At 37.9% G+C, this 11,495-nt stretch overlaps 1 protein-coding gene across 1 annotated transcript in view; it reads left to right on the top strand.

The window, feature by feature from the left end:
• Positions 1 to 11,495, top strand: part of LOC113839036 (HAUS augmin-like complex subunit 6) — a 31,538-nt gene that overhangs the window by 1,623 nt on the left and 18,420 nt on the right. Inside the window, exons 2-4 of the mRNA XM_035453731.1 lie at positions 1,250 to 1,345; positions 3,207 to 3,285; positions 4,469 to 4,589. Of these exons, the coding sequence (XP_035309622.1) occupies positions 1,250 to 1,345; positions 3,207 to 3,285; positions 4,469 to 4,589 (296 nt within the window). The remainder of the gene's footprint in view (positions 1 to 1,249; positions 1,346 to 3,206; positions 3,286 to 4,468; positions 4,590 to 11,495) is intronic.

The following is an 11,495-nucleotide window of genomic DNA, read 5'->3' as shown; positions in this document are numbered from 1 at the left end:
GCCCAGGTTTTTTTTCCCCTTGAAACAGGGTTCTTTATGTAGCCTTGGCTGTCTTATAGACAAGGATGACCTCAAACTCTGTTTCTGTCTCCTGAATGCTGGGGTTTAAAGGTGTGGGCTACTACAGAATGGCATTTCTCAATCTTTAAAAAACATCTCTCTCTCTCTCTCTCTCTCTCTCTCCCCCTCTCCCCCCCCAACACACACACAGAGTCGATTCTCATGTGGGTCCCAGGAATAGAACTCCGGTAGTCAGGCTTGGTGGTAAGCACCTTTACTTGCTGAGCCATCTCGAACAGACTTCTAAACAAAGCACTACATATGCTAATAGTAGTAACTTCTAAACAGTTACCAAACCAAATTACAACTTCTTTGAGGGCTAATATTGCATCACATTTATTTAAAAACAGTTAACAAATTTTTTTCACATCTGTGGAAAACTTTGTAATTCTGTGTTTGTAGTTTGTGTTGACATATATTTGTGAAACCACTGTTGTTATAAATTTGAACATGCTGAACTGACCCAGTTGTTCTAGGCCAAGACTGCATTTAGAAAGTCTCATTAGTTTTGCCTAGGAGTAGAACAGAGGGGAAGCAGAGTTGCATAGTTATCTACATCTGAATAAATTATAAATTGACGGTTGGAATGAAAAGAGAGGTGATGTATGTGTTCATTCAGCAGATATTTGTTGAATGCAGTATCCCACCTGGCATATTTTGAGAAGGGACATTTTTTTTTAGCATCTGTAGATTAAACTTTTGTATATATAACAAGGACAATCAAATTACTAAAATAATCTTAAGAAAACAGTATAGTACTTTGAAGAATTCAGGATAAATTGTTCCCTGTAAAAGTCATAAAATAATGTTGGACAAATACCAAGTTCTCAAAAATGTTAGCTATTGTTACTGTTACTTAGTAAATGTCAATCAGTACCATCTTTATCCCATCAGGGCATGCCTTGCCATTAATTAGCTTTTACATCCCTTTTTGTTTAATATTTTATAGCAATAAAGCAAAAGGGCTAGTTTTCTATTTGGATCTCTATTTTCAGAATCAGAAAATAAAAGCTTGTATGTTTTTTTCTTAATGGAGTGTAACATGTACCTGAATGAGAAAAACTAATTTGCCTTGACCTCTTGAAGAGAATGAAAAAATGCCAATTTTGAGTGCAACGTTTAGACAGTTTTTGATGTTGTATAGCTTTATTAATTGTCTTATAATTGTTTTCCCATTCTAAACCACTAGGAACATGTTTGACAAACTGAACCGTGATGCCTTTTATATAGTTTCTTATTTTTTGTTTCAAACACTGGATGGATCTCTTGTCAAAGAAGTTTTCAGGTAGGAAAAAAGTTATTTCATTTTCTTCTTTTAGTCATTTTCAGATTTGAAAATAGACTATTTTTTTTATGTAAGCCCGAATTCTAGCTTTGGACATTATCTTGTTTTAAATGAATGATAAAATTCAGGTGTGAGCCTTAAAAATGTATGCTTAGCCTTTTGTAGCTGTCTGAGTGCTTGGGTTGTGTGTGTGTGCATGGATATGCTTATCTTAATTGTATATTTCATAAATACAGATTTTGTTCCTGCTGTTCTTAATAGTCTTTCTGATGTGAGGATTGAGACAGGTCTCACTGTGTCACTCTGGCTAACCTGTGTAGACCAGTTTAGATCCACCTGCCTCTAGTTCTGGGATTTAAAATTTGTGCTACCCACCACATCAACTTCATGGTCTTAGGCCTAAACATTAATGGGTTAATATGTGCTTATTTTTTCTCTCTCTCTCTTTTTTTTGGTTTTTTTTTTTGTTTTTTGAGACAGGGTTTCTCTGTGTAGCTTTGGAGCCTATCCTGGCACTCGCTCTGGAGAACAGGCTGGCCTGGAACTCACAGAGATCCTCCTGCCTCTGCCTCCCGAGTGCTGGGATTAAAGGTGTGCGCCACCACGCCCAGCTTATTTTTTTCTCTATAAAATTTTTATTTTGGGGCATTAGAGAGATGGTTGTGATTAAGCTTACTGGCTGCTCTTCCAGAGGACCTGGGTTTGATTCTCAACACCCACGTGTTGGTTCACAACCATCAGTTCTAGGGTATCATACTTTTCTGGTCTTTGAAGGCACCAGGTGTGGAAAATGCTGTATAGATATACCTGCAAGCAAAACAATAGTACACATAAATATAAACAAGTTTTTTTTTGAGACCAGAATCTCAATTATGTGGTTCTGGTTACCTGGAATCTGTTAGGTTGAACTCTCTGGCTGTCCTGTAACTAGCTCTATAGACCAGGCTGGCCTTGAAATGACAGACATTCATGTGCCTCTGCTCCCATAGGTTCATATATGATAGGATTAGAAGGGTTTAGCCAGGTGTGGGGGTGTACACCTTTGATCCTAGCACTCGGGAAGCAGAGGCAGGCAGATCTCTGTGAGTTTGTAACCAGCCTGGTCTCCAGAGTGAGTTCTAGGATAGGCTCCAAAGCTACAGAGTACACCTGTCTTAAAAAAAAGAAAAGAAAAGGAAGAAAAGAAGAAAAGAAAGGAAGGAAGGAAGGAAGGAAGGAAGGAAGGAAGGAAGGAAGGAAGGAAGGAAGGAAAAGAAAAAAGATGTTGTACAAGTGCAAACAGTTTGATTCTTTTTGGGGTCTCTCTGTAGCCATGGTTAGCCTGGAACTACGAGAGATCATCCTGCCTCTGCCTCCCTACTGCAGGGCATGCACTACCACATTGGGCTAAAAAGCTTGAATCTTTGGATAAATATTTATGCCCCAATAAATAATTGGGCAAAAAGAGGTTATGGAGGGACTAATAGGTAAATTGTAAAGTTATTTATTTTTCTTTTTAATAGGTAGTGTCTCACATTACCTCTGGCTGGTCTTATACTCTATCTGGATTGTAACTCAGAGCTCCACGTGCCTCTGCCTCTCCAGTACTAGGATTAAAGGTTTACACCAAGACTAGCTTACTTTTTGGTAAATCTCTATAATAATATATGATTATGTATAACAAACTGAACTCAACTTACAAATGTTAACTTCAGAAAAAGAACTATTTTCTCTTAGAGTACATTCAGTTGAGTTTAAGAACACTAATTTAATTCATTTTGCTTTAATGTTTCTACTGTGGAGAATAAATTTCATGTCTTTTAAATTTTGCTAAGTTTGATTTTTTGGGAGGGTTCAATAGTCTGCTTTTATGTTTTTTAAGAGATTGCTGGCCTCCATTTAACCAAAAACGTGACAGGGAATTCCGGAAACATTGCTGTGAATGGTTAAAAGAGATTTCTGTAAGTATAAATTTTTTTTTGATAGAAGATTCATCCTTGAAGAAGGGTCAGGAGTGCCTGTAATCCCGTACTTGAGAGGCAGAGGCTGGAGGATCCAACGAAGCTTAAGGCCAACCTGGTGGTCTTTGTGTTGGGTTCCAGGCCAGCCAGCGTGATATAGTGTAACTGTCTTACAAAAATAAACAACAACAAAATCCCTTAAAGTTGAGGATATAGCTCAGTGGGCTACTTGCCTAGCATGTGTAAGCCCTGTGTTCCATCAATAGCACTGTAACAAAACCATCCAAACCAAACCAAGAACAACTGCTAAACTACATTATTCTTTTTGTAAAATGAAGCCTCTGTTGTGTCTGTGTAGGCCAGAGATTGATTTTGTATGTTTAGATGTCTAACTTGATCCGAGTGCTGGGATCAAAGGCTTGCAACACCAACACCCAGCCATGGAATCTGAGAATTTTAATTTATCTACTGGACCATCTCCTTAGCCCCCAACATGAAATCTTTTTTCTGAGAGACAGGTTTCACTATGTAGCTCTGGCTGGCCTAGAACTGATATGTAGATTAGGCTGGTCTCAAGCAAGCTCTCAGAGATCTGTCTACCTGGCTCCGCCTGAGTGCTCAGGTTAAAGGCCTTTATTTCCCTCCCTAGCACTGGAATTATGTGTGTAACACTGTACCTGGCTTTCTTAGGTTTTAATAATGGTAGGAGAGTGGGCTGAGGTAGTAGCTGGTTGAAGCTTTATGTTTTCTATTTTCCCTTCTGCTATGGAAATTGAGCTTTCTAAGTCACTGTGCTGTGAAGGGGGAATGCTGATGGTTTACTGTCCTACAGTGAAGAGCTCATGTGTGGCCCACTGCAAGATTATCACAGACCCTTTAAAAAGATAGAGCGATGGGGCTGGAGGGCTGGCTCAGTGGTTAAGAGCACTGGCTGCTCTTTCAGAGAACCCAGGTTTGATTCTCAGCACCCACCTGGCAGCCCACCAGCACCAGTTCCAGTAAACTCCAGTTGTAGGGCATCTGATGTCCTCTTCTGGCCCTACCTCCCAGTGTAAGTACCTGGTACACAGACATACATGCAGGCAAAACACCCACACATAAAATAATAAAATTTTTAAAAAGTAGTGATTAAAATTGTGACAGTTACTGTTGGTTGAATCATCTCATTTATGTCTTCTCCTAGGCTGGTTTTCCTCAAGTTGTTGGTTCACTGTTTCTTTATCCTGGTGGTCCTAAGTTTATTCATCTGATGTATCATTTTGCAAGATATGTTGCAATCAAATATATTAAAACAAAATCTAATGGTAAGTTACTCATACTTTGTTTTTCAAGATAGGGTTTCTCTGTATAGCTTGGCTGGCCTGGAACTCGCTTTGTAGACCAGGCTGGCCTTGAACTTACAGAGATCTACCTGCCTCTGTCTCCCAATTGCTGGGATTAAAGGCGTGGGCAACCACTGCCTGGTGCCTTTCTTTCTTTCTTTCTTTTTTTTCCTGAGATAGGATTTCTCTGTGACTTTGGCAGCTGTCCTGGAACCAGCTCTTGTAGACCAGACTGGTCTTGAACTCACAGAGATCTGCCTGCCTCTGCCTCCCGAGTACTGGGATTAAACGAGTGTGTCACCACTGCCCAGCCTGTTTTTATTCTTGAATTGTTACTGTTCATGATTTGAAATCAAGATCAAATTAAGTTAAACCATTCATTTGCCTGAAAAATCAAATGGTTAATATTTTACTCACCTATGGTTGAAACCTCATAATGAGCCTGTTAATATTTATGTTACTCTAGTATGTTCTGTTGCAGGGATTAGGGTACCTTTCCATAGGAAGGTTAGATAAATATTTTAGGCTTTAGGGATCACATAATTTGCTTTAACAACCTGTTTGAAATACAGAACTGCCAGCATGGTGGCATATAGGTATAATCCTAGCACTTGGAAGTTGAGGCAGGATGAACAAACATGTAAGCTAACCTATGCTATACAGCAAGTTCCAGGCAAACCTGCACTACCTAGTGAGAACCTGCCTTTAAAAAAAGTGTAGAAATCCATTCTTACCTTGCTTGGCTTAAAAAGAGCCATTGAGACAAATCAGGCCTCTAATCCAGTGTGGTGAATATTGTTAGAAGTTTAGTTCAGTAATTGGCATTGGGCAATAATTTTTATTTCAAATTTTTTAATTCATTGGTTCATAAAAATCAAATAAATGAATTCTTACAGTTAATAAAAGTGAGTAGTACTTATAGTTTATTAACTATGGTGCTGTTTTATTTCTGCTCACAAATATGGACAGGTACAAGGCAAAAGTGCTGAAGTACTGACCCCTGCCTGTCTTCTGATTTCCTGACAATGTCCTGTTTATTCAAGTCATTTAGTACACACTGTTAAAAATAAGAATGTGAGAACTCACCCTGTTCTTTAATTTTGACCCCCCCTTTTTTTTCTTTGATTCAGGACCTCTCTACCTAACTCTGGCTGTCCTGGAACTCACTATGTAGATCAGGTTGGCCTCAAACTCAGAGTTTCCTGTCTCTGCCTCCAGAGTGTTGGGACTAAGTGTGCAGGACCAGGCCTGGCAATTTTGATGTTTTCAGTTGTATAAGCAACAGCGTAATGAGTTCCTCTCTTCCCTCCCTTCTTTTACCCTTCTTATACCTTCCCTTTCTTCTTTTCTAGTCTCAGTCTCTCTTGTACTAGGATTACAGATATGTGCCACTTTGACCAGCAATTTTTTAAAAAAAAGAAAAAAAAGAGTCAAAACAGGCTGGAGAGATGGCTCAGCCATTAAAGGCTTGACTCACAACTCAAAATATTAAAAAACCATATACACATGTGGACAAGCAGGCATCCACACATACACACATTTAAATAAATAAATAGATCTAGGAATGGCAATTCATGTGTATAATCATCTAAGTTCTAGAAGGCTGAGGCAGGAGGATCTCAAGTTGAGGGCCTACTTGTGGTGCATAGTGAGTTTAGGCCTCCTTCATGGGTGACATAGGAGACCGCATATGGTGTTGCAATACATGGTTTTAATTCTAACAGTTGGGAGGCTGAGTCAGGAAGATTGCTAGTTTGAGGCCATCCTAGGGCCACAATGTAAATTCTAGGCCAGCTTGTGCTCAAAGTGAGACTGTTTAAAAAACACTACCCAAACCAAATTAAAAAAATGAACGAAGCTCATAAATGTCGATATAGCCCTGGTTTTGGATCTTTTTTCCACTTGGATATCATTGGGTATCAGTTGATAGACCTTTCTACTTTTTTTCTAGAACTGCTTTTTATTATACTGAACAAATCACCCTAAATTGCTTACCCAGCCTATTGCTGAGAGGCATTTGGCTATCCTTTATAAGAACAGTGCTACAACCCAAACTAGATATGTGTGCATTTGCCTGCTATTTCTAGGCATGATGTTTTCAAACATCTATGACCAAACTTTATAAATACTTACATATTTTAAATTCAATGCAACATTAACATTGTGACAATTTTTCTGTAAATAGATAATTTGTCCCAATTACATGTAATCCAAGCTATTTTACATAAGATATATATATGTTTGGATTTTTCATTGTTTTGTTTGGAGTAATCTTGGCTGGTCTTAGTCTCCCTTTGTGGCCAAGGCTGGCCTTAATCTCCTGATCCTCCTGCCCCTATCTGCCAACTACTGGGATCATATGTATACACCACCATGCCCAGCTAAGTATTTAGATTTAATAAGAATTTATTTTGTATTTGGACTTCTGAATTCAACTTCTGATTTAAAGGAATTTTAGTCAAGATTTTCAATGTCTAGGTGCTTTCTGAATTCAGTGAACTAATTTCCTTCATGTAATTAGATATTGTGGAGGTTTCTGTGCAGCATGCTAGGATGTGGATATGTTGTCTTTTTGTTTGTTTTTTTTTTTTCGAGACAGGGTTTTTCTGTGTAACAATCTTGACTAACCTGGAACTCATGTTGGAGACCAGGCTGGCCTTGAACTCACAGAGGTCACCTGTCTCTATCTCCTGAGTGCTGGGATTAAAGGTACCAACTACCACCTCCCAGCTGGGTAAGTTGTTTTAAGTGTAGTATGGAGACCCTGCCTGGGAGAATATCCTTATCTTTATTGTTGATCTGTCTTTACAGTAGGACTTATAGATAAAAATCTGACCTGTGATATGGATTCTCCTTCATTGGTCATCAGTAACAAAGTGAAGAGTTGCTTAAAAAATGACAGGTTTTATTTTATTTTTCCTCTTGTTTGTTTTGCTGGAAAGATGAGCTCATGTGATGTTATCTGTGATCTTGTCTTCCATATAGATTCTCTACGTTTTGCAGAAACATTTAAGGCAAAGCCACAAGATATGCACACGTGCCTTGCCAGATGCCATGTAGCACGTAACAGATTTTTACAGATTTTGCAAAGAGAACATTATGTTATCCAAAAATACCAGGAAAATGCACAGTAAGTAATACTTTAAAGTTAGAAAAGTTTTCTTTTAAATAAATACCAGTATAAACAAGCCTAGAAATAACCTATGCCTACTTCAAATTCTTGGCTATTAATTAATATTGCATTTTAATTATACAAACTTTAAAATTATTATTTTATGTGTTTGGATGCTTTGCCTACAAATGTCTGTACATCACATGTACCTGGTGCCCACAGGTCAGAAGAGGGTGTTTTTTTTTTTTTCCTCCTCGTTTTTTCCAGACAGGGTTTCTCTGTGTAGCTTTTGGAGCCTATCCTGGCACTCGTTCTGGAGACCAGGCTGGCCTCGAACTCACAGAGATCCGCCTGCCTCTGCCTCCCGAGTGCTGGGATTAAAGGTGTGTGCCACCAACGCCCAGCCAGAAGAGGGTGTTTGATGTCCTTGGAAGTAGAGTTACAGACAGTTGTGAGCTGGAAATTGTCCATGAAGGGCAGCAAGTCTTCTCAGTTGCTTAGCCATCTCTTTGGTCCTGGGGTTGTATTTTTGAGTTCTAATTGTACTATTCATTCTGTAATTTTTTTCATGTTTCCATTATGTATTTAATGTTTATTTCATAGTTTGAATAAATATTTTATACCTCCTAACAAGTACTCCATATTAGTCATTTTATAGTAGAATACTAATCTATCTATCTATCTATCTATCTATCTTATCTATCTTTGAGAGGGTCTCACCATGAAGACATGGCTGACTTGGACCTTGCCATGTAGACCAGGCTAGCATTGAATTGTGTTCTTCTTCTATATTGTATTTATAAATACTGCAAATGGGCACACTCCGGTTTGTAGTATTTATATGTGTATTTATCTACTCAACAAATCTTTTTTTGGGTGTACTGGTGTCACAGCATGAAATGAGACAGGTAACTGCCACAGAATAGTTTGTCCCTTTACCTTTACATATAAAATAAACTTACTTGTATTGTGTGTACACTCCATATTGTGCAAGTGGAAGTAAGAGGATAACTTTTTTTTTAATTTATTTTTGTGCATTGGTGTTTTGCCATGGGTGTTGGGTCCCCTGGAACTGGAATTACAGACAGTTATGAGCTGTCATGTGGGTGCTGGGAATTGAACCCAGGTCCTCTGAAAGAGCACTCTGTGTTCTTAACCACTGAGCCATCTGTCCAGTCCTTAAGAGGACAACTTTTGAAAGTTGATTTTCACTTTCTGCTGTATGGTCTGGGGATTGAATTTAGGATGTCAGGTTTGGAGGCAAGTGCTTTTCCCCACTGACTCATCTTGTCAGTTCCTTTCAAATATTATAGTTAAGAAAAGAGAAAATAAACAAATGGGCTATACCAGTTCATTGTAATTGAAATGTTCTTTTCTGTTTTGTCTTGCAGTCTGTCTATTAAGCAAGTACGAAATTTGAGATCAGAGTGCATGGTCTTACAAAACCAAATTAAAAGGCAAGTGACTTTTAGAGCTGGACTTTACCTTACACAATATTTAGATCTTGAATTTTACGAGTGATGAAACTACTAAAAATAGAAATAGAATAAATGCCAGGACTAGAGCATTTTTTCTCTCACTTTTAATAAAGTTCTCCAAAATCAGTATTAATGCTTTTAGTTTGAGTTCTTTTTGTTTGGCGACAGGATTCTTACAGTGTATGTAGGTAACCCTGTCTGGTCTGGGACTTTATATAGATCAGGCTAGCCTTGAACTCAGAGATCTGTTTGTCTTTGCCAACTGAACATTAGGATTAAAGGCATGTATTACTAAACCCAGATGAGTACTAATTTTTTTTTTATTTTTAACTGAAATGCTTGTTAGTAGATTTGTTAGCAGATTTCTTAGAATGTAAAATAACCATGTGAATTTCTTATGACTAATTCAGTTGTTTAATTTTTTATTAGAATGGACCCTTGTGATGATCAGAGTAATATACAAGAGAAAATTCAAAAGGTAAGATACATTTTTTAATAGCAGAGAATCTGTCTATTGTGGAAGTCTTTATAGATTATTGATGTTAGCATTTTCTGTGTCAGTATATTTCAGAAACCGGACAATGTAATCCCAAGTGAGAAGCAGCAACAAAGAACATATATAACAACTTTAATTTTGTTTAAAAATATAATTTATGTATATACATAACTACATACCTGAATTAACAGAATGTTAATAGTAGGGCATTGGTGGAAAGGTTTTGTTTTCTGTGTTTTCTAAGTTTTCTGTAATGAGCCTTAGCGTATGAGGGCAAAATGTTACTTCAAAAAGCATAAGGAAGAGCTGGAGAGATGGCTCAAAAGTTAAGAGCACTGGCTGCTCTTTTGGAGGACCCAGGTTTGGTTTCTAGCACCCATACAGCCCCTCACAGTTACCTGTAACTCCAGTCCCAGGAGATCTGATTTTGTTTTCTGGCCTTAGCTAGCTGTGCATGAATCTGAGAAATGGATGTATGTGAAAGCAAAACACTCAGACACATAAAATAGTAATAAAAATGTTAAAAAAAAAACCCACATCATTGTTTTCAAAGGAAACTAAGTTCATAATGTTTACACTTATTTTACCTTCACCGTGAAAAGGCTGTGACTTGCTCACTTGCTTTTGTGAGTTTTTCTCTGCCTGAATTCTGCTTATTTATTTCATCTTTCATCTCTCTCTCTGTCTCTCTGTCTCTCCTTCTCCCCCCCTCTCTTTTGAGACAGAGTCTGGATCCATAGCTGTGGCTGTCTTGGAAGTCAGTATGTAGATCCAACTGGCCTAGATCTCATAGAGATATGTCTGCCTCTGCCTCCTGAGTACTTAAAGGCATGTGCAACCACCATACCCGGCATTTGTTTTCTTCATTTTTGAGCTTGCCATAGGTAGTACAATTCTTGAATGGTAGTATAAAGATTTCTTAAGCTTGTTTGAAAATTATATAAGCTGTAGTTTTCCTAAGAAATTCTTTAGGTCAGCTGTGATAGTACGAGTCTTTAATCCTAGCACTCAAGAGACAGAGGCCGCCTGATCTCTTAGTTGGAGGCTAGTGTGGTCTAAGCCAGTTCTTTGCTAGCCAAGGTTATGTAGTGAGACCCTGTCTCAAGTCCCCAAAAAAGAAAAAATAAAATTCAAGAAAAATGTTTTTTCAAGCTCCTTTGGATATCAATACTTTAAACAGTTAGAATACAGTCACTTAATTTACTTTTCAGCTCTATTTCTTTTGTTAGTAGGGGTGAACTAATATTTATGCCGTTCTCTAAGAGTACATATATGTTATATATTTTTTCTTTTTTATTTCATATATGTTACATTTTATGTTTTGTTTTCAAAGGTTCGGTTTTTGTGGATTTCAGTGAATGAGACACTCAAATTTTTGGAAAAGGAGAGAGAAGTTGTTAGTTCAGTCTTCAGTCTTGTTAACCAGTGTGTTTTGGATGGAACTAATGTTGCTATTAATATTCCAAGGCTCTTGCTTGACAGAATTGAGGAGCAGATATGCCAGGTAAACTTTGCTGTTAAGGAAATGTGTTAAAAGAGTGTCACTGCTTCTTAAACATTTCTTTTCAACTGAGTGATTTCCCACTGCTTCCAGCATTTGTGTTCTTTATTATCTCTAGTGAAGCCTTCATAAAGGTCCTGGCAAAGGTGTGTGCATTTGTATCCATTTGCTTTTCTTATGTCTTCGTCATTGCAGTTTTGTATAGTATAGAGAGCTTAAGACTGCTTAGTATGAAGATAGTACTGTTTTGGTTCTCTCTCTCTCTCTCTCTCTCTCTCTCTCTCTCTCTCTCTCTCTCTCT

This window comes from Cricetulus griseus, unplaced genomic scaffold (assembly GCF_003668045.3).
Source record: "Cricetulus griseus strain 17A/GY unplaced genomic scaffold, alternate assembly CriGri-PICRH-1.0 unplaced_scaffold_155, whole genome shotgun sequence".
In the NCBI taxonomy this organism is placed as follows: domain Eukaryota; kingdom Metazoa; phylum Chordata; class Mammalia; order Rodentia; family Cricetidae; genus Cricetulus; species Cricetulus griseus.
Note: the sequence above shows the minus strand (reverse complement) of the source record. Positions and strands in the feature narration are given on the sequence as shown.